The following is a 23,372-nucleotide window of genomic DNA, read 5'->3' on the forward strand; positions in this document are numbered from 1 at the left end:
AGAGAGCATATTATATATAGGAAAAGCTGCAAACCAGTGTGAAAATTCCTATGTACCCATGTAAGGGTTAAAAGGGGAGGTAGGGGAAATCACTCCAGTCTCTACTGATTTTCATTACTCTTCTCTAAATTCCCTCCAGTGTTTCAAATATATCTAGAAATTAGGTGCCTAGAAGTGAACATACTACACTAAGGCTTTGTCTGTGCTACCAGCTATGGGTGCGATTCCCCTGCTCATGGACACATACTTGCACTAGCCCGTATTGAGCTAGCATGAGTATAAATAGCAGCATAGTGTAACATGGGGAGCAGAGGCACAGCTGAGCTGTGCCAAGTATATACTCACTCATTTCAGACAGGTTTTTACTTTGCATGGGGAATTACATCCCAAGCTCACAGTGTAGACATAGTCTAAGTGGGATTGCACCTAGCTATACAGAGAGGGCCTATTACATCCTTGCTCTGTGATGTATCTGCATATGCAGCCTCAAACAACACTAGCCTTTTTTACTGCCATATCACATTGGAAACATATCAGATTTGCAGTCAGTTGTTACTACTTTGCCTTGTTCAACCGTACTGCCTTGTATGTTTCTCACATCCATTGAATTGTATTTGGATAGCTTTCCTTCCCCCCCCCCCCCCCCAGTGTGTTAACTTGCATTATTTCCAGGTCATAATTTTATTTTTTTCCTTCCATGGTTCCTTATCTCTGTCAGTCCCTTCTTAAAGAGCTACTCCCCTGGGGAAATCCAGCGGAGTGCTATAGCCCACTTGGTACTCTTGGGAAAGGAGGAAAGGGGATGTTGGGGTCATGTGCCCCCAAAGTATCTGGCGATCTTTAAGCAGTAAGAATGTTCCCATCACCATAATAATCTGGAAAAATAAATACAAAATTAATGGTTGTATTAAACTTGTCCTTAAAGAATCACACTGTGCCATACTCCTTGATTCTGCAGCTATGTAAAAGGGTCCACTCACCACAAGTGTACCTCCCTGTGGCTGTGTCTGGGAATTAGCGCTTGCCCTGTCACCTGCCCTCTTCTGTCAGTTGCTCAGGAGATGTGTGTGGTTCTTCTCTCCATGACTCAGGGTGTTCCCACTTTGTGACTCAGCCCTCCGGCCAAGTCACTATATCGTTTCCCCCTTTCAGAATAACAAAGGCCCACTGGACAAGCTGTCTGATGCTGTTTCAGCCAGTCTTGTATTCCAGGTCTCCAAAGTCTGTGTCACTTTCCCAGTGTCTGGTAGGGGAATCCAGCCTTGCCCTCTACTCCAGGTTCCAGCTCAGGGATCTGATCACTAGCAACATAAGTTCCCTCTAAGCTGCGCGGTTGCGCAGCAGGCTATCAACGACCGTGCAGGCACACAGTGGGGAAAGGCGCCTCTCCCCGGCCCTGGGCTGTTGCAGCAAGAGAGGGCTGGGGGGAGTCCGCTCTCCCTGCCAGAGCCCTGGGGCCGCCTGCACCCCAAACCCCTCATCCTCAGCCCTATCCCAGAGCCCACACTCTCAGCTGGAGCCCTCACCCCCTTGCAATCCAACCCTCTGCCCCAGACCTGAGCTCCCTCCCACACTCCAAACCCCTCGGCCCCACCCCCGCAACATATCACCTCCCTATTGGTGCACATAACAAAATTCATTCCACACATGGATGTAAAAAATTAGAGGGAACATTGCTAGCAACCCAGGTCTGCTCAGTCTCAGACCCTGTTATTGTTTTCCTGGGCTCCTTCCTAACCCACCTCTCTGTCTCTGGAGATTCCTCTGCTCCCTATGGCCACTTCATCCTTCTCGGCCTCTTGCCAGACTCCCTGGTCCAGAGCACAAACCCATAGCTTACTCTCCCCCTGGATCTCCTCCATGTCACTGGCCAACTCTCTTTCCCTCTACGCAGTAACTACATACCTCCTCCCCATAGCCTCTTCCTCATTCCCTTCTGGCTGCCGCATCTAAGATTAACTGGCCCCTTCTGGCCCACATTAACCCTCTCACAGCTTGTGTGGCATGGGCACCCCATCCCAAGCTGCCTTTAAAAGAAAAACTAATTTATTTCTATTTTCTATTCTTATCTCTGTTCTTCTCTCTCTATTTCTCAGAAGATTACGTTCTTCAACTTTCATCTCCTTACTAAGAGGAGGCTCATGTAAAATGGTGGGATTTATATTGTGCTCTGAAAACACTGCATGGTTTAAAACAGAGGGTATATAATTTGTTGCAGGATTGAACCCTAAAATAGCCACGTGTTAGTCCATAAGGGATCTTAAAGATTAGGACCTGACCCTTGGTAATATATCCAGTGTTAAGCAGGGTGCCTCCGAAATGTTCAGATCATCATGCAGCAGTTACAGTATACTAATCTGGACATAAAGAAAAATGAAACACAGTCATTCACTTTCTCAGGCAAGAGGAATAGGCATCATCTCTTGGCTAAGTTACGAGTTGAGTTTGAAACACCGTGAGAAAGAAAAATTCCAGATGCATTGCTGACTGGCATGTGGACAAAAGCCTATGGGGCTTTTGTAATCCCCCCCACCCCCCTTTTGCAGGTGTTAGAGATATGCATGTAATAAACCCTTGTGTGACACCCCTCCACCCACCCCCCCGACCAACCAATTCACATTTTGTTCTAGGTTTATAACCTAGTTTTGCAAATGCAAATCAGACAGAGTTAAATTTAGGAAATGATGCTTCTAGTGTGGTCTGCTACTAAAGAAATTTGAAGTGCAGGTGTTTGCAATCAGTAGTCTGGAACAATGATTTTAATGTTCCGTTGTGTTATTTTATTATAGATTTGTATAGTAGCAGTGATAGTATTTCACAGGGTCAACCTGTTTGTAGGTACTTTGAGCTATGCATAAGGAAAGTAGACTTATAAAATAAAAATTAGTCGTTTAGTAGATTTTGGCTGGCTGTGAAGTAATCTAAACACACTGCTTCCCTTTTAAGTCCAATGTTTGACAAAGATGTTGAAAAGTTCTGGTTGCTACTAGTGTTGATGGAATACCTTGCACTTCCTGGTCAGAATGTATTAACTGTTGATTAACAGTTTTAGAGAATTTTGTTTAATTTACTGGGCAGCCAAGGTACGTAGCTGGAATGCCTGGTATTACAGAAGAAATAGCCTTGCCTCCTGCATGGTGCAAAGAAGCATTAACAATTCTTTCATCTGTTTTGAAGCACAGTTGTTACTGTTTCTATGTGCATTTTTAATTAAATCATCAATTATTTTAAAGAGAGCTTCTGATTTATTGTGGAAGGAAAATAGGACTATGAACAAGATACTGTATTGTCTTTCTTAATAAAGAAATCTTTTAAACAGTTTTATTGATTTCTGTATCTGAAAATCACTTACAAAAACAGATAGACTGTTAGTCTTTTTATAAAAGCTTTTAGGGGCAAATCCTATAGTCCATGTACAGGCAAAACTCCTATTGAGGTCAGTGAGAATATCTTTTGAGTAAGGGCTGTAGATTTTGGTATTTAAGGTCAAATCAGGAGACACAAAATGCGCTCCATGTGGCTGGGCTTCATTCTGGGGATCCATGAGCATTGCTGCAGTCTCAAGAATGCATTAGCTTTCTCAGTTAGGGATTGTCTATCCTGACATGATTTTAAGCACAACAGTCCTTTCCTATATTTAACTGCATTCCTACATTGTGGTTAGCTTCTGCCATATCTTGGTCCAGGACCAAATGGCATCCCAGACAAGGAGCATCTTTGGCACCCCCTCCTCTATTTGTTACACTTTTGAATACCTTATTTTTATTTAAAAATAACAACTAAAAAGCTTATTCCCAAATAAATCTGTTAGTCTTTAAGGTGCCACCGGACTCCTCGTTGTTTTTGTGGATACAGACTAACAGCTACCCTTCTGATGCTTATTTTTATTTGCATTTGTAGCCCACTTCATGACTTTGATGCACAATTTGCATGCATGATTTATCCCTGTCATATAAGACCATACATCTGCATGCTAGGATCTGTAAATCTTTATTTATTCATGCCATATAGAATCAAATAAAAAAATTTGTTTCCTCTAAGCTTACAGAAACTTATATTGTTGCATAGCTATGGGTTCGATATCTCTGGTGTCTCAGTGTCTGGTATCTCATTAAATATGTCCTTTATTAGTCACGACTTACACTCTTCAAGTCTTAAAACACAGGTACACTTTCACAATAACACAATGAAACAAGGTTCACAATATCACAGCTGGGCTCTCACTTCACTTCAGTTCATTTTTATATCTCACGGACTGATGGCACCACACAACTCCTTATATACCCATGAGGGTATACATTCTAGGAGGTTTGAGGAAAATTTAGTTCTCAGAAAGTCTGGAAGATTCCACGAGATTCTACAAAGATCCAGGACATTCTAGGAGGTTAGTGAAAAATGAATCCACATACGGAATAACAAACATTTTACTTCAAACATTCTATTTTCCCTTCTGTCAGTAACAAAAAAACAGCACCCTGAGCCCAGCGCCCCCATAAGCCCATCAGCCTGCCCCTAAATCCAGCCCTGAGCACAGGTTTCCATTAGGTTTACTCGCTCCTTTTTTGCCACAGGATGGGTCTTCACATAACTTTACAGTGGTCAGTCAGGAGAATTCTCTTGCCAACGAGCATATTTAGCCTCTGTGACTGATAGCCAAAAGGAAACCCTCTATTTTAGAGCTCAGCTTGGGATCCCATGTACCATTTTAAATTTATTCCCTCCCTGTTTACTAATATTGGTCAGCCAAGTAAGGAAAACCCTTGCTCCTGCCCCATGTATAAGGATGTAGGCTGAATATAGCGATTGGGCGGGGTAGAATGGAGACCACACTCCATGGGTGGAAATATATTTGTGGAATAGAAAGCACCATCCAAGGTTGAGTTGTCAATAATGCTTGAAGATCCAGCAGCCACAGAAGTTGCCTGAGTGCTGTGCAGAGCCTTGAGCCACCAAGACAGAATATAAAAAGATCTTTGTTACTTTTCTTTGTGGGTGGGATTATGGTACAAAACAACTGAATACTTAACACTTAGAACAGTAGCTATGTGTTCAGGAACTGTAAACCATTGCGATAAAAAAACCCACACAGTAGGAAGTGGGATGCTTTTTGGATGCTAGGGGAGATTTTGTCTGGTTGAGACACAGTCCTACAGAATTATGCAGAAGTGTTCAGAAATAGCCACTAATTTCGGATGCCTCAAATTTTGGGTGCTCCACTTGAGACACCTTGGGTCTGTTTTTTCCATAGCACAGAACACCCACAGCTTCCATGGATTTCAGATGAAGTTGTGTGTCCTTGGTACACCTGAAAACCAGGGTCAGCATGGTGTCAAGTATCAGAGGGGTAGCCGTGTTAGTCTGGATCTATAAAAAGCGACAAAGAGTCCTGTGGCACCTTATAGACTAACAGAAGTATTGGAACATAAGCTTTCGTGGGTGAATACTCACTTCATGCATCTGACGAAGTGGGTATTCACCCACGAAAGCTTATGCTCCAATACTTATGTTAGTCTATAAGGTGCCACAGGACTCAGGGGCAGCATGTTTCAGGTTAAGTAACAAAAGCCAGAAGCCACTCTTCGCTTCTAAGGTGTCTATCATCTACTAATGAAAAGGAGGATTTAAGATATTCACACTGATTATCATGGGTGTTGTGCACATGAATCCCTATATAGATACTGTGTGCAGTAGGGCCTGGAAATAGCCTCAGACTCAAAGTATAAGTTTCAAGGATTTTGATTAATCTTTTTCATAAAAAACTGGAGTCTAACATTATTTCTCCCATTACTGCATGTTCATAGTTGCTGTTAATACATAGAAGCATATAGAGATGGCAGAATATTCTGCTTCATATCACAGGAAAAGAACAGTTTGCTTTGGACTTTCCAAGAAACTGAAACACATTGTGGGTGGCAGCAAGACTATTACAGAGTTAGGCAGTAGAATTGTCTGTGTACTGAAAATGGTTTGTTTAGGCTAGAAAGAGGAGAACTACAAGTCATGGATTAAGGTCTCAACCTCTCACCTTTGCTAACCTGGCCAAGTTTGCATCTGTGCAAAGAGAAAAGATATAGAATACAATGGGAAATACAAAACAAACAAACAATGATTAAATCTGATTTAACAGTTTCCTTAAATTACAAAGGGATATGTGTCTTTTCAAAGGCATTTGAGAAAATGCTTTGAAGTAAATGTAAGAAAAATCTAAGAAAGTCCAAGAGAAGACACTGATTCTGAATAGTTGATCAGAAACTGTTGCTGTAATGCCGGGATAGTCAATTATTTTTTGTCAAAGTCCAGATTTCTTGGTCAAGGTGTAGTCAAGGTCCAGACTCCAGAGAAAATAATTTAAAAAATGATAAAGTAAATAAGAAGATTTCAGGGTCCTTTCAAAAGTGTCTGGTAGTCCAGAGATAGCCCATGGTCTGCCTGTTGACTACCCTTGCTGGAATGCCTCGTATCCAAATCATACTTGGGATTTTTTACTTCTCCTTTGAAAATGTAAACTAAATTGGAGTTCTTAAAAAGGAAAGGAGATTAAAAACAACTGGATAAATAGGCAATTGGCAATCATAATTATTTTACACTAGCAATCAATAATATTTTATATAGGCAGTGATAGTCATTTTAATTTCTTAAAAGCAAAAATACTTTAATAGTGATGTTTTGAGATCTTGATAGCATTTAGTAATCAATTAACCGCTTAGAATTGTGCTTGAGGACCAGGAATGAAATCTCTGACATTCTGAAATTCAGTAAATATTTTGATTTATCAGTTATTACACAGAATACAGTGTTCTATCTTACTAAGCCTTGGATAAAAGATATTTTCTTCACCCTTATGGCAAAATAAATAATAAAAAATATCTTTGATGGAAGAGTTCTATGCTGTCTATAGTTTTGTGGAAACATCCTGTAGAATTCTGTAATACTAATTTAATTCTCCATTAAATCTGACAGAATAGTTAAACCTAAACAGAAAGTTTATAATTTCCTATTACATTCCATATAATTTTCATAGTTGTAACCTATTTGGTTTCTAAAAACTGGACAGATATTTTAAATATTGCCTTTATTTGAAGTTTGGACCAGACTTTGATACAGTGCCTAGATCAGGGTTTCTCAAACAGGGGTCGCCGCTTCTGTAGGGACAGCCCCTGGTGGGCCGGGCTGGTGTGTTTACCTGCCCTGTCCGCAGGTCCGGCCGATTGCGGCTCCCACTGGCTGCGGATTGCTGCTCTGGGCCAATGGGAGCTGCTGGAAGCGGCGGCCAGTAAGTCCCTTGGCCCGCGCCGTGATCGGCCGGACCTGCGGACGGGGCAGGTAAACACACCGGCTCGGCCTCCCAGGGGCTTTCCCTACAGAAGCGGCGACCCCAGTTTGAGAAACCCTGGCCTAGCTGTTTCTTATATTAATACGTGGGGAGGTACTGAATTGACAAAACTGGAAACTGAGGTGCCTTGTTTGTCCACAGTACAGGGACATTATGGGAAGCCCCATCTATTGGAATGTTTGCAGCTAGGCTAGACGCAACACTGGAAAATGTATTCTTGAGAACAAACCTATATTAACAGAGTGATGATTTCTGTGATTCTACTGACAATGGGAATGGAAGCTGTCCCACAAGTGTACCTGCAGTTGTGATCCAGAAAGAGAATCTGAAGAGGGAAAGGGTTGTTAATTCTCCTTTTCCATTCAGTCCTTAATTTCTCTTCTGAGATTGCCAGCTATTGTCAATCGCAATAGTGGTGTGGGTGAGTTTTATTTTCTCTTTAAAGTTACGTGAACACTGGACCTGTGAAGGACTGAGCTGAGACAACCATGAGCTTTGAACAGCAGTCATGCGACAGCAACGTTCAGTTATTGCTGACTAGAGCAGAATTTAAAACAGTGACCTAGAGGTAAAAGCTCTATTACCCATAACCAGTCCCCAGGTCAAAGCAGTTCCCCAGACAGCAGTAATTAACATCCACCCACAGTTAGCAGGGAAAACAGGCAAGGAGATGAATGAAAATGAGTTGCCAAGTTATTTTATGGAGTGGAGGAGCAAGTACAGGAGAAAGGGTCAATATGTGTGTGAAAATAAAAATCAAAAAGTTCCATTCCCTCACAGTTATTTATTGCCCCTATAGACTTCTCAAATCTATAATTTTAGGAAGTGAGAAACATGCTCAAACGTTTTTTTAAAAATTTACCTCCAGCCTTTCTTCAATTGGCAGTACTGTGAAGTGAAGGTAGGGCATAAATCCTCATTCCTCAACCATTCTGAGCACTGAAGTTGAAATTTACCTGTGCTGCAAAAAACCCAAGTAAATGGGTTTTGTATGGGGCACTAAGTAGGGTTGAAGGGGATTGAATTTCCACTCTCAGGCCTGATCTACACTAGGCGTTTAAACCGGTTTTAGGAGCGTAAAACCGATTTAACGCCATACCCGTCCACACTAAGAGGCCCTTTATATCGGTATAAAGGGCTCTTTAAACCGGTTTCTGTACTCCTCCCTAACGAGAGGAGTAGCGCTAATATCGGTATTACCATATCGGATTAGGGTTAGTGTGGCCGCAGATCGACGGTATTGGCCTCCGGGTGGTATCCCACAGTGCACCACTGACTGCTCTGGACAGCAATCTGAACTCGGATGCAGTGGCCAGGTAGACAGGAAAAGCCCCGCGAACTTTTGAATATTTCCTGTTTGCCCAGCGTGGAGCTCTGATCAGCAGGTGTGGCGATGCAGTTAAAAATAAAAATAAAAAAAGAGCTCCAGCATGGACCATGTGGATGTGATCGCTGTAAGGGCAGGCAAATCTGTTCTATCAGCGCTCCGTTACAGAAGACAAAATTCAAAATCATTTTTAAAAATTCTCCAGACAGACACCATAGCAGGGACTCAGCGCACTGCTGCGTGACAAGCGTAACGGAAAGCCAAAGAGTCAAATGGACGCTCATGGACTGGAGGACTCAAGCTATCCCACAGTTCCTGCAGTCTCTGAAAAGCATTTGCATTCTTGGCTGAGCTCCAAATGCTTCTAGGGTCAAAAACAGTGTCCGCGGTGGGTCAGGGCATAGCTAGGCAATTTACGCACCCCCCCACCCACCCCCAGAAGTGAAAGGGAAAACAATCCTCTCTTGACTCTTTTACATGTCACCCTATCTTTACTGAATGCTGCAGATAGACGCGATGGTGCAGCACTCAACACCAACATCCTTGCTCCCCGCACGCCATGGATGGCTGATGGTACAATATGACTGGTATCCGTCCTCATCATCAGCCTATTGGCACATGGGGCAGTGCAAAAGGACTGGTAACCATGCTGACTAGCATCGGTAAGGTCAATCAAGGGCGCCTGGTCCTAATTTTTCGTGGTAGATGGTACAGTATGGCTGATAACCATCGTCATCATAGCAACAGGGGGCTGAGCTCCATCAGCCCCCACCCTTCATGTGTAAAGAAAAGATTCAATTGCCCCTGGACTAGCAGAGGGATGCTGGGCTCCTCTCCTCCACACTCCTTACTGTCCTGTCTGGACTATCATAGCAGCCGGAGGCTGCCTTCCACTCATATCTGACTAACAAGTCACTGTGTCTTATTCCTGCATTCTTTATCACTTCATCACACAAGTGGGGGGACAATGCTACGGTAGCCCAGGAAGGCTGGGGGAAGAACGGAATCAACAGGTGGGGTTGTTGCAGGAGCACCCCCTGTGAATAGCATACAGCTCATAATTTCTGCAGGATCTGACACAGAGCAGCTGTGCTCTCTGGTTCTATGATACAGTGGTTCTCTAGTACACTTGCCCATATTCTAGGCAGGACTGATTCTATTTTTAGATACCAAAAAGGAGGGATTGACTCAGGGAGTCATTCCCAATTTTGGCTTTTGCGCCCCTGGCTGATCTCAGCCAGGGGCACTTATGACAGCAGCAAATGGTACAGTGCAAAAGGACTGGTAGCCACGATCATCTTATTACCAATTTATGGTATGGTAGATGGTACAATATGGCTGGTAACCATCTTTGCTATCATGCAAAAGCAAAAGCATGCTGCTGTGTAGCGCTGCTGAATCGCCTCTGTGAGCGGCATCTAGTACACATACGGTGACAGTCACAAAAGGCTAAACAGGCTCCATGATTGCCATGCTATGGCATCTGCCAGGGCAATCCAGGGAAAAAAGGCACGAAATGCTTGTCTGCCGTTGCTTTCCCAGTGGAAGGAGTGACTGACGACATTTACCCAGAACCACCCGCGACAATGATTTTTGCCGCATCAGGCACTGGGATCTCAACCCGGAAATTCCAAGAGGCGGGGGAGGCTGCGGGAACTATGGGATAGCTACGGAATAGCTACCCACAGTGCAATGCTCCAGAAATCGACGCTAGCCTTGGACCGTGGACGCACACCACCGATTTAATGTGTTTAGTGTGGCCGCGCACACTTGATTTTATACAATCTGTTTTGTTAAACCGGTTTATGTAAATTCGGAATAATCCCGTAGTGTAGACGTACCCTCAGTATCTGAGTAGGTCACAGCCACTGCTATTTCACCCCTTCACCTGGAATAACAGCCACTGTTGTTCCTCAACCTCGCACAGACTATCAGGGACAATATGAGTAGTTGTGGATCACATGGTCCCCTTCCAAGCCTCCCATTTTCTTGACAATAAGAGCTGTGCAGATCCACTCCCATCCTACTCATACACAGCTAGTCTATCGCTGCTGCATTTGTGTATGTAAAATGGCCTTCTAAAAAACCCTTCTGTTCCATGGATCAACTCCACCCAGAAGGAGAAGCATCTGATATGAGTTTCACAATTCAATTCTAACTGGCAAGTGCAATTAATAAATAAAAAACCTTAATCTTTAGAGTTCACTTGGGGCTAGCCTAGACTAGGATAAAAGGTGTAATTTTTAAAAGTGTTAGCAAACACATTTTAACAAACATGTTCGAAAGCCCTGATGTAGGAAGGGCAAGTCATTCCTTCTAGAGCAGTGGTTTTCAAACTTTTTTTCTGGGAACCCAGTTGAAGAAAATTGTTGATGCTCACGACCCAACAGAGCTGGGGATGAGGGGTTTGGGAGGGGGCTCTGGGCTGGGGTAGGGGGTTGGGGTGCAGGAGGGGGTCCAAGCTCTGGGTGCAGGCTCTTGGGTGCGGCCAGGGATGGGGGGGTTGGGGTGCAGGAAGGGGTTCCAGATTTGGGGGGAGACTCAGGGCTGGAGCAGGTGATTGGGGTGCTGACTTCCTCTGGTGGCTCCCAGTCAGCGGCGCAAGAGGGGTGCAAAGGCAGGCTTCCCGCCTGTCCTGGCACCATGGACCAAGCTGCGCCCTGGAAGCAGCCAGCAGCAGGTCTGGCTCCTATGTGGAGGCGCACGACTCTTCCGGCCAATGAGAGTGCGGAGCTGGTGATCGGCGTGGGGGCAGCCTGTAGAGCCCTGTGGCCATCCTGTCTAGAAGCCGAACCCACTGCTGGCCACTTCCGGGGCGCAGCGCTGTCTCAGAAAAGATAGGCACTAGCCTGCCTTAGCTGGGCAGCACCACTGACGGGACTTTTAACATCCCGGTTGGTGGTGCTGACCAGAGCAAGGCGACCCAGTGCCTGACATGCTGCGACCCAATACTGGGTTGTGACCCACAGTTTGAAAACCACTGTTTTAGAGTTCATCTCAACCAGCTAACATGATCAAATAAAAGTTGCCGTCTACATTAGTATTTTAAAATGTGTTTAAAACTTGTTAAATACACGTTTTAAAAATACACCTTTTTATCCTAGTCTAGACAAGTTGGGGACTCAAAATTGTGGTCCACCTTGATCATCTCCAATAGCTGATTTCCTGTCTCTCTAAATTAAAGATTCCTCTTTGCACATGCACTGTGTTGGGATATAGAAATTAAGCTTCTCTGCTTGCATGTTCATCTGAAAAATGATGATTATCTTGTGCCAGTATGGTTAACAGTTTCCAAAATCTAAAGTAAATACAAATAATCCTAGAAATATTGAACTTTGGATTTTTCCATAATATCAAGCTGTTATTCCTTTTCGTGTTGCTCTTTATGGTTAGGACTCTGAAGTACAAGGTTTAACAGCTTCATAAAAAGGTAATGGGAAATCAAATCAGTTACGAAAAAACTCAATTATAGGATTTAATTCGAGTATTTTAGTAATCTCCTCCACGGTTATTTTGCTATATATGTGGTGTATGAGAGAACAGTTCAGTTAATTTCAATAGAGTTATATCTACAAGGTAAAGACTAGACTAGTAATACTGCCAGGGAGCTATTTTGACATTTTTAAATAGAGCAGGGAATGTGAAAGGAATTCAGAAGATAAGTATGCTTCATTGGCAGCACCTCCATATTTCCCTATTTGGTGGGATGTGAAACACAGACAACTATGGACCTGATTCTGTTGTCACTTAGATGGGAGTTCTACCTTTGTAAGTGTGGATAGAACTGAATGCTTAAAATACATCTGATCTTGTCCTCCTTCCCCCACAGGGCAGACTCATACACACAAAAAGCCTGGAAATGAAACATAAAACTGCCCTTTCTCTAACAAATAATCCTTGGTACACCAGAGATCTCACAACTGTGCATGATTTCAAGCTACAGTATCTGCTGTAAATAGCCTTGACTCTAAATCTGCTTGCCTTTGCCAGTTTCAAGGGATACTGTCAGAATAAAATTCACATAAAATAATCCCTAATCAGCGTTACTGATAGCTAGAGCAGTGTGAAACTAGGAGGCTCTGGTTCACAGGAGTTCATGAAATTCTTTGCTTTAGTCTGAGAATTTGTGATGCCATAGTTTTCTTCTGAGTTTAAGTTTCTAATAAACCATCAAACCTAATGCCAAGTTTTGCCCAGTTTCAAGATTAAAAAAAAAAGAGGGAAGGACCCATCGATTTGCATGTACTTCTCTCCCCAAACCACAATTCAACGCCTAAGTCTAATGTGTATGGAAAACTGTAATTTGATAATGGGTAGGTGGTGAGCTGAGATTTTTCTGATTACTGTTAGAATTATTACACCACTATGAATAGTGCACACAGCTCATATATGCAAAAATATGCTGTCTTTACTGTTATCCGACTGTCACCCACTTGCCTGCATGCCTATTTACTTCACCCACTTATATCTCATATTTAAATTGGAGTAGGAAGTGTGATTTACTATGGATGGGATTTTCATTGACTTCAATGAGAACAGAGTTAAACCAATGCTAAATACTTTTTAAAATTCCACCATATCTTTGTACAACACCTAGTACAATGGGGTCCTGACCAGGTTGAGGCTTCCAGGAGCTACTGTAATACAAATAGTGGTGGTTGGGATAATTGCTCAAAGCTCTGCCTAGATTCACCGAAAGGTTTGTGAATCTTAGCAGGCCAAAATTTCAAGTGTGTAATGAAACAAGGGCAAGTGTCACCTGTTTTTATGCTTTGTTATGAAAATTTGGTTTAGTTCTCCCACCACCACCTGACTACGCAAATAAAAACAATTTAAAAATGGAATTAACTTTTCTCCATTTCTGCTCTTTATTTACACAGATTTAAGATAAAATATTAATGCCATCAGTAAACTAGAAGAAATATGATTTGAATGACGTGCAACCAGCAAGTTGTGCACATAGCTAATCTATATAACTACATGTTCCTACCACTGCTAACCTCATCCCAGTTCCTTTTTGTGTTTTGTATTAAATTAGATTGCAAGCTGTATGGGGCAGGGACTGTCTTTCACTATGTGTTTGTACAGCACCTAGCACAATGTGGCCCTGAACCAACTAGCCAGCAAACAGGCTGGCTGATGTTGACACACAACCTCTACTGGAAGAAACAGTACTATAAATACTACCTGTAATGATTACTCTTGAAATTGTTTACTTCTGTAGTATAGGTACTGATTCCATCTTTGTATCTACCTGTGGAAATTTGTATAAATTGTGCATTTTAGGGGCTGGCAATAGTCTCTACGTTAAGCTGTTTTTTAATCTGACTATAATATACTCGTTCTCAAAAAACGCTTATGAGCAGAACCAAATTGCGTTTGCTACGGCTGATCCCCCCCAAAGTGCCAGGAAAGTGGATTTAAATGGGAAGATTAAGCAAAGTGTACAAGTTCTTTGTAGTTGAGGATCTGAAACAGATGTATCGGGAGCTAGTTTATGGAGCACAATTTATTGGAGACATGTGCTGCACCAACTATTTTGAGCCTTCTCAGCTATGATAGGGAATGGTGTTGCTAAGTTTTTGTACATCTTTCAGTAAAATGAGAGATTCGGTCAAGGAGGTCATGTGGAATTATGATACTTTAAGGACATTGTGTTAATTGCCTAATATATGGATTGCATTCATCCATGCAATATACATCTGTACATAGCATTTTCATCTGTGAAATAGAATGGAGGATAATATTTTTAATAAATTCTCAGTATAAATTGGTGGATTACTTAGATGATTTGCAAATATGGTTCATTGCAGAACAGTCACAGACTGTAACACAATGGAAATACTTATCCAAAATGATGCAATATATATATTGTTATAGTAAATTTCTGTTTCTGGGGTTATAAGTATTTTGTGACTAGTGTGTAACAGTCAGGAATAAGATGAAAAAAGTAGTATCAAATATTATATAACATTTCTAGATGTGCTAAGCTGGGTAGAAGCTGCAATTTCATATGAAGACTGATGAATCTTCATACAATTTATGATGGCCTGTGTTGTGTTTGGCCAAGCCTGAGCACCAGATTGTGGCTGACTCTTACATGGGAAAACAGCAAAGACCAGCAAGGAGCCTTCCTTCCCACTTCCAACCCCCAACTTGGGCTTCCTGCACAAGCACCATTCACAGTTAGTCCTGGCATAGGAAAGCATTGCAGTGCAGTCCCAGGAGTGCACATCACTTCAAAGAGGAGGGGTAGGAGTTGAGATGGAACTTTGTCCCCTCACATGCCTGTCAGTATTGTCCATCCCAAACATTCAAAAACCAAGACACACACCTCCCCCTCCTCCGCCCCCGTAGCGGGTCATGAGGTTGGCTTAAAGATTTCCTGTGGATGTGACCATTTCACTTTCAAAATTCAGCCTTAAAAACATACACAGAAATGGAGGCTTCTCAATTCACTGCTTGCAGGCTCTTCCACTTCCACTTCCACTTACAGCAGTGAAGAGCTGCTGTTCCCTCAGTCAACAGGAGAGGCAGCTTTCCACTCACATTATCCTGCTACACCTCCCCAGAGTCTCTTGTCTCCCACCTGCCCTCCACATTCCTCCCTCCCCCATTTCCCCTCAGCCTCCAGCTATGTCTACACTTACAGCAGGCGTATTGTACATACACTGCATGCCCCCCAGCATGGTTATAAATAGCAGCATAGATAGTGAGGCACCGCTTAGGCAAGTAAAGACACACCTGAACCTTGTGGCTATGTACCCTACACAGTGTTCTACGTGCCCAAGCAGCCTCCTGCGTCTACAGTCCCGCTGCCTCCCTGCTTCCAGACCCTTTCCTTGCTACACAGAAAGGCTCCACCACCAGGGAGAGGCTCTGGCAGGGCAGAGGCAACAAGGAGCTGTCAGAGCCTTTCCCCTGTGCCTCCCCCGCCTGAGGGTCATGCAGCAGTGTGGATGCAACCTGCTTTTCACTGCAGATGGCAGCTACTTGTACCCTACATGCCATTGCCAGCATAGGTAAGGCCTGTAGGCAGTGGCAGATTGCCAACGGGGCCCATGCCCAGGGGCCCTGGCCAACTGGGGGACTCTGGCCCCCGTGCTCTGACACAGCTCCCCAGAACAGTACTGAGTAGGCAGAGCAGGGGAATCCCCCCCCATCCCCCAGTGGCCCCTGACCCGTCACTGGCAGAAGCTGCGGGGCAGCAGGGGAAGGCCCCAGCATCCTCCACCTGTCTCGGGCAGAAGCTGCTGGGCAGCAAGGGAAGCCTCCAGCACTCCCCCTGACCCAGACAGAAGCCCCGGGGCGACAGGGGAAGCCCCTGCACCCAACCCCACTCTCTGGTAAAAGCACCAGGCAGGTGGAGCAGGAGAAGCCCCAGTGCCCTAACCCCGGTCCCTCACAGAAGTGCGGGGAGTTACGGGGGAAACCCCAACACCTGGACTCCTGCTGCTGCCCTGGGACTGGAGGAGCTCTCACTCTCTGCCGCGGCCTCAGGGCCGTGGTGTGGGGACAGAGCTCTCTGGTCTTGGGACTGCAGTGCAGGGGGAGAAAGGAGCAAAAGAAGTTGTGGATTCGAGGGGGGGAACCCTGGGTTGAATAGAGGTAGGCTCTGGGAAAGGGGCAAAAATGGGTGGGGCTGGGAGCAGGGCCGCAGGTGGAAGGGGTGGAATAGGGGTGGGGCTGCAATCGGAATGACTGGGGTGGGGCCCTCCACTTGCTTTGGCCCAGGGCCACAGGAAATGTTAATCAGCTTCTGCGTGTAGGGTACATTCTGCCTCTCTGCCACATCCTATTCCTTCCCTTCTGTACCATTCAGTCTCTTTCTGCTTGCCACATTCCCCTTTAGCCCCCTCAGTTGATATACTGCTCACTATATTTTCAGGCTCCTCGGGAGTTTCCTGGTCAGTTTCCTAGCATATTACCCTCCCTCCTGCCCCAACAGTCCCATCTCTGCACCTCCACATACCCCATCCCCAACCTATCCCTCCCATTTTCCCTGAGAACACCCTGGCTTCAATGCCACTAACATGGTAGGTGGTGGCCATCTTTGCCAGGGTTCCTCAAGTTAAGGTTGGATAAAAGCAAAACTTTTTCAGAATTCTCAGTCTTTCAAAGTGCCTGGGTCCACTCACCACTAGGGCACCTCCTGCTGGCTGCTCTGGGGATTAGCTCCTTCTGTGTCCAACACCGTCTTCTGGTGCTTGTTCACACACCCTGCCACCAGCCAGGTCACTATAGTCCTCCCTTAGCAGAATCCTATCAGCCGACTGACCCAGGCAGCCTTCAGCTCCATTGCCCAGTCTGTGCCACTTCCCCAGTGTCAGGTAGGGGAACCCCCCATGCCCACCCTCTACTCAGGGTTCCAGTCCAGTGACACATCTCCCAGGGAATGACTGCAGACTACTTCCCCTACAGCCCCTTTTAACTTCCGACTTTCTGGCTTTATTCTACCCCGTGTGATCCTTCTCAGTGAGTTACCTCATCAGTCAGTCTCTCAAGCCCTGTCTCTCCCTCAGGTGCAGCCTATCGAGTTAATTAATCTAACTTAACTTGTTCTACCTTGTGTGGGGGAGAAGATCCCCTCACAGTCCCAAATATCATAAGACCTGCTACCAGCACAGCCAGCTAGCAGGCTGCATAAGCTTACACAGTCCAGTTCACTCTAGTCTGCTCAGGGAGGAACTGTGCCTCCCTGAATTACAATACCTCACTGAATTTCTGGTGAAGTGCTACTCTTTGGCCCAGAATACAGCATATTGGAGGCAACAGAACATTTTATTATAGACCTATATCAGGAATTCTCAAACCGTGGGTTGGGACCCCAAAGTGGATTGCAACCTTCTTTTAATGGTGTTAGACTTGTTGGAGCCCAGGGCTGAAGCTGAAGCCTGAGCCCCACATCCCAGGGCTGAAGCCCTGGGTGGCGGGGCTCAGATTACAGGCCCCCTGCCTGGAGCTGAAGCCCTTGGGCTTTGGCTTTGGTTCCTAGCCCAGGGTGGTGGGGCTCAGGGTTTGGCTCCCCTGCCCGGGGCCGCGGGACTCAGGTAGACTCAGGCTTCGGTTCTCTCTCCTGGGGTCATGTAGTAATTTTTATTATCAGGAGGAGGTTGTGGTGCAATGAAGTTTGAGACCCCCATCCTATATGTATAAGCAGAGGTCTGAATTAAATGCAAACCTTGTTTGCTAGAAGCGTATAGAAGGCTCTCCCCCTTTGCCCCCGGGCAGGGCCAAACACAGAACTGTGCAAATCAAAGGACCAAAACTAGCAGAAACCTTGCTGTCCTTACAGAACGCAGAGATCTGCTGAAATAATTGAACTATATTATACTGTATATTTCAGAAAGATAAAATTTGCCTCTGGAAGCTTTTTATAGGCTGATCTGCAAATGCCCAGTAATTGTGCCTACTATAAGTCCTTAAGAAACTTTTAATGAGAAATACTGTTCACAGTTCTCCAGTTCCCCTAACTGTATTTCTGTGTTAAATATTTTAAATTTTTTAAAAATCAGTTAAATAACAGTTAAATAACAGTTTAACAGGAAAGGTGGTTTGTTTTCAGGAACACACAAAAACGTATCTCAAACTATAAATCTTTTCTTTTAGCCATTCTGATTTTAAAAATAACCCCCCATTTTTTTTTAAAAAGTAATAATTATTTTCTAAACCTGGGCATGTAAAATATTAGGCCATAGCAATATTTAAAGATTAACTTGAAAACAGATATTTATAATTAATCAGATACACTTTAACTTGAATCACATTACCAGGTGCTATTAAAACATGCTTTTGAGTCTAAGGGATATGTTGATCTTACTGATAACATTCTAAATGATGCTGGATAAGGAAGTATGACTTGTAGCCATGCATCCTCCACAGAGATCTCAGCAGTTCTGACAAACTAAACGGGGTCAAGTAAGGTCAGTACTTGAAATGGGAGAGCTAGTGGGTTTTTTTGCCGCGTGGAGTGGGAGTGTGGAGAGGGGGAAGAGAGATCAGGTGCTTTGGCCAGTAAAGTTGGTACTTCAGGAAGCACTTTTCTCTTTGATTAAACCAATTCCCTGCCGAGCATGAGCTGTTAAAGTCACTGAACCCAGTTTTCTCCCTGCAGTATATGTTTTACTTTCATTGAACTCAGTGTTTTTCTTGTCTTCATTTCTAATATAATACAGTAGTGGAATGCTGAAATATCATTATTAAGAGAAACACTTTGGGTTTTGCTTGAATACGGCAGGGGGCGGAGGGGAGAGGGGAAGAAGGTTGTCAGAGAAAAGAACAAACTCAATGGGTTAAAAAAAACACCAAAAAACTTCAGCATTACAAAAACTGGCAGGTAAATTGAAATTACCACTAAGTGTTCCATGTGAGTAAGTGAATCTTAAATCTGTTTAATTTTTAAATGGACATATTTACCCAGGGAAAATATTGCTCTACTATTTAACTTTGATGAGTAGCAATGTCTGTTTGGCCCCACTGATGGATTACATGCTTTAGTTTTAGTTCCTCATCAGTGCTGAGAACTTGGAAGAGAGTGGAATCAGGGTAGGTTTGGCGTGAGGGAGTTGGGCAGTATTCTGGGAACACAGGCAGGAGATGTGCCGTCCATAACTGCCGCTGAGAACAGCTCCATGTTTCTTCAGCTTAGGATCCGGGTGGGTCAGTGTTTCTGCAATAACATACATTCAGTGATCACCCCTCCCATGCGCCAAAGACATAGCAACTTCAGGGGCTATTACAGCTACAGAACCATTCCTCTGCTGCTTCACAACCAGCAAGGGCAAAGGGGAAAAGACTCATTGGCATGCTCTGCCTGCATTCAATTGCTTTGGTGACACAATGCAGCCATAATCCTTTAACTAGCAGCCAGAGTGCAACAGCATATCTGGTTTACCCCTTCCCTGAGACACCACCATGCTAGTTTGACCTTGCATTGTGAAGAGGGCTTGGCCCTTAATGATTATGTCCTAGAAATTGTCTGCATTTAGTTACCCCTGACTCAGATAAAAGCATTTCCCAAACCATATTCTCCAGCTCATGGCTCATGTAAACAAACAAAATATTTAGTAGAAACTATCTATATGAAATTCTTCTACTCAAGCATCTGTGATCTCAAAGCACATCCTTATTTCCCTCTGCTGGGGATGGGGAGATGACACTTTTTCACAGTGTATTTTATAAGGTTTGTTTCATGTAATGTCCTCACTAGCTTTCTTTCAGCAGCTGAGATATAATGAGAAGGAATTCCCACCTGCCAGCTCTCCAGGGTTTCCCCTCTCAGGAACTCGTAAGCCTTAGCTAGAATCTGTCAGAATACACTTTGAAGCCTGGAGCTTCTATGGGAGCATTCCCTGAACTTTTGGTAAAGATGGTAGTGGTTTGTCCAGTGTAGAAAACCCAGCACAATTGTCCTGTCCTAAAGAGTTTTCATATCAATCCCTGAAGGGCTTGTATAGCCTGTCAAAGTGTTACATTTCTTTGCTTTAAAGTTTATTTTTAAAATATTTTACGGTTGATACATATTTTTACTAATGTTTTGCTTTATATTAATGCCATCAATGCACTCAACATACTATTAATAAATTGAAACTACTTCATATTTTAGAGATTGAGTTAAATGGTGGAGAGGCTATAAAAAAACAAGGGACAATGAAAACAGCATAAAAGTAGTAAATATAAGAAACAGGCTTGGAATCTGTGGAGTTAGTCACTGCTATGCCAATAAACATTGGCAGTTGTTTCCATTTCCAGTATGTGAAATTAAGAACAGCTTACTGTCTTGGAGGCTATTGTTCAGATTTAGCTTCATAAAATATATAAACAAGTTCATCTGGAGATAACACTATGGTGATGAGAACAATGTTTTAGTTTCCTGTTAAAAATATTTTCTTACCATTATTACAATACTGTTAATGACACTGTTATATTTTTCAGGGAACAAATATTAGTAAGTCTAATGGACAGTAGTTTACTGTACAGGCACAAAAATGCTCTGCCTTTCTAAAAGCATTAAACATTTTGTAAATGTGCCATTTTCCCTGTTAGTAGTAGAAATTAACCACTAAAAAAACTTAGTTACACAATCCCTTCATCCTCAAACTAAGGGGACACATTTACAGAGAATGCCAGCCATTTATTAACAAGATCATAGATTACAGATCAGGCTCTAAAACTAGACTGTCCTTTTTCTTTAAAACTATTAAACTTTTGAATGTTCTGAACACAGACAGTGGTAAGTCCATGTGTCCTTATGTAGTTCTAAAATGAGACCTTCATTTTACCAGATGCGCAGTGAGCATACATCCTGTTAGAAGTCAGCCACTTTTAAATGGCATGCCAAGAAATAAAGATTCAAAGCTAACAAATAGTTTTTTGGTAAAAGCTGAAACAATTGGTTTGCACAAAAGTGGACTTTTATCTACTATCTTAAGCAAAATAACATGGAGAAAATGAAAGGAAACGTAAACACTAACCTAATATTGCTGCATCACTGGAGTTAATTGCTGTGTTTTGTGTTGTGTTTTGGGCAGCTGTATTTTTAATATGTATGACGTCCACACCTCTTAGTCAACTATTCGTTATGTATTGCAATTGTCACCAAATGCAAGACTTTAATTCCTTTTTCTTTAATTTACAGGCTTGTTCTGGCTGTGGAAAATGTGACTGCAGTGGAGTAAAAGGGCAAAAAGTGAGTATCTCACTGTATCTGTCTAATTTTCTCACTTATATTGGAAACACCACAGAAATTATTGGAAGGCAAATGAGATGCAGTTAGAGATGGGTCCACAGACAACTGCTTAGTGTGTAGGTCTACAGCTTCTTAGGCCCAAACTGTGGTAGTGTCAGGTCTGTATGGCACAGAGTTTGGATCTGTTAAGAGAAATTGTGAAAATGAAACTTTTTAAAAATGGGGATTACAAAATATTAATTTTTAAATATATTAGCACAAGATTTTTAGCACAGCTGACACTCAAATACATACTTCTACAAGTATGACCTATTGTTAGGGAACCAGATTCTTATAAAACATGTAGGAGTTCTATATAGATCGGGGTTGGCAAGCTTTGGCACGTGGCCCATCAGGGTAATCTGCTGGCGGGCCGCGAGACATTTTGTTTACATTGACTGTCTGCAGGCACGCCCCCGCCCCCGAAGCTCCTAGTAGCCGCAGTTCACCGTTCCCGGCCCATGGGAGCTGTGGGAACCAGCGGCAAGCATGGGGGCCCCCGGAGCTGCAGCCAGCAAGGGTATCCCACAGCCCCCAGCTGGTGCAGGCAACTCCGAGCCCCTGCACAACTGCCCCACTTCAGGTGGTGTGGGGACCCGCAGAGCCCCATTTTGTCACAGATATATTTAGTAAAAGTCACGGCCAGGTCACGGCCTCCGTGAATTTTTCTTTTTTGCCCATGGCCTGTCTGTGACAAAATCTTAGCCTTACTCATGATGCACTGTGCGGTTTGGTCAGAAGGGAGTCGCAGTGCATCAGGGGAAATGTAGTCCAGCCAGGAAGCCCAGCCCATAGGAGAGAATGGGGGCCTGAACTACAACTCCCAGGAAGTGATGTGCACAACAGAGAAATACACTTTAATGTTGAACTGACTTGAAGTAAAACATTTTGGTTCAGTTCAACAAACTGAAATATTTCAGTTTGGGTCACAACAATCCTGAATGAAATATTTCTTTTTTTGATTTTTCCCCACAGAAAAAATGATTGACAGAAAATTCCTGGCCAGCTCAAAAAAATGTTGTTGTTTTTCTGTATTAGTAAAAAATGCATGCTTAATATTAATTGCAGTTACACAATCATAGTAAATCCTTTTCCATTGCAATCCCTTTGATGCAGCTTTTAAAGTCCTATTTTCTCAGGCTGACAATGCGTCCTTTAATGTAATTTGTGTTAAAATCTACATCTCTTGAATAAAACTAGAGTAATCCACGATCTTTGTAAGAGAAGTGTGGGTGTGTTGAAATACACTTCCAAGTTGTGGATCTGCAATGTAGCCCCTTTCATGGCTTCTATTCCTGCCTATGAATTCGCTGGCTTTGTAAATATTATTGATGTATAAATACCACTCCTCTAGCTCTTCTTCTCATTCATTTTCTGCTGTACAGTTTTTAATGTACACTGTACTGGTTTGTTGCAAACACCTTGCATACATTCCTGAGTATAGTATAGAGGTTTAATCAGCATGAATTTGGAATAAACACATTAATCAGGAATGAACGGTGCAGCCCAAATGTGTGCTCCTAAAGCTTTTTATCACAGCATACCAGTCTTGTATTCTATACTATTAAACATATGTTATAGAAGAACTTTAAGGATGTTTTAGAGAGTTAAAATGTTGTTGGGGACTTCCTTTTGTATTTCTTTTTCTGGAAAACCAAACTGCCTTAACTGGAGGCTAAAGGCAGGTGAGACAGTTGAAGATGCATGATGATTTCATTCATAACAGAACATGAATCAAGATGTAGGGTAAATAGTTTCAGAAGCTTCTCGGAGGTACTCTTCTAACCTTTTCAACCAACAAGTAGCATCAATTAAGTCAGCCGTTCGTTTAATAAAAAAGACAAAGTAGCATGATTCAGTTCACGCTAGAATTCCTGAAAACCTCAGGATTCTGAACTCTGACCTTATTCTCTATTTACCACTCTGTTCTAGATATTTCTTGTTTCTCAGCTGCAACAGTAAATAAATTATTGTGGAGAGAAGTT

General features: G+C 43.2%; 1 protein-coding gene across 1 annotated transcript in view; it reads left to right on the forward strand.

The window, feature by feature from the left end:
* The window catches only part of COL4A1 (collagen type IV alpha 1 chain), a 217,260-nt gene that overhangs the window by 65,257 nt on the left and 128,631 nt on the right, over nucleotides 1-23,372 (forward strand). Inside the window, exon 2 of the mRNA XM_045007958.1 lies at nucleotides 21,298-21,348. Coding sequence (XP_044863893.1) covers nucleotides 21,298-21,348 — 51 coding nt within the window. The remainder of the gene's footprint in view (nucleotides 1-21,297; nucleotides 21,349-23,372) is intronic.

Source organism: Mauremys mutica, chromosome 1 (genome assembly GCF_020497125.1).
Source record: "Mauremys mutica isolate MM-2020 ecotype Southern chromosome 1, ASM2049712v1, whole genome shotgun sequence".
In the NCBI taxonomy this organism is placed as follows: domain Eukaryota; kingdom Metazoa; phylum Chordata; order Testudines; family Geoemydidae; genus Mauremys; species Mauremys mutica.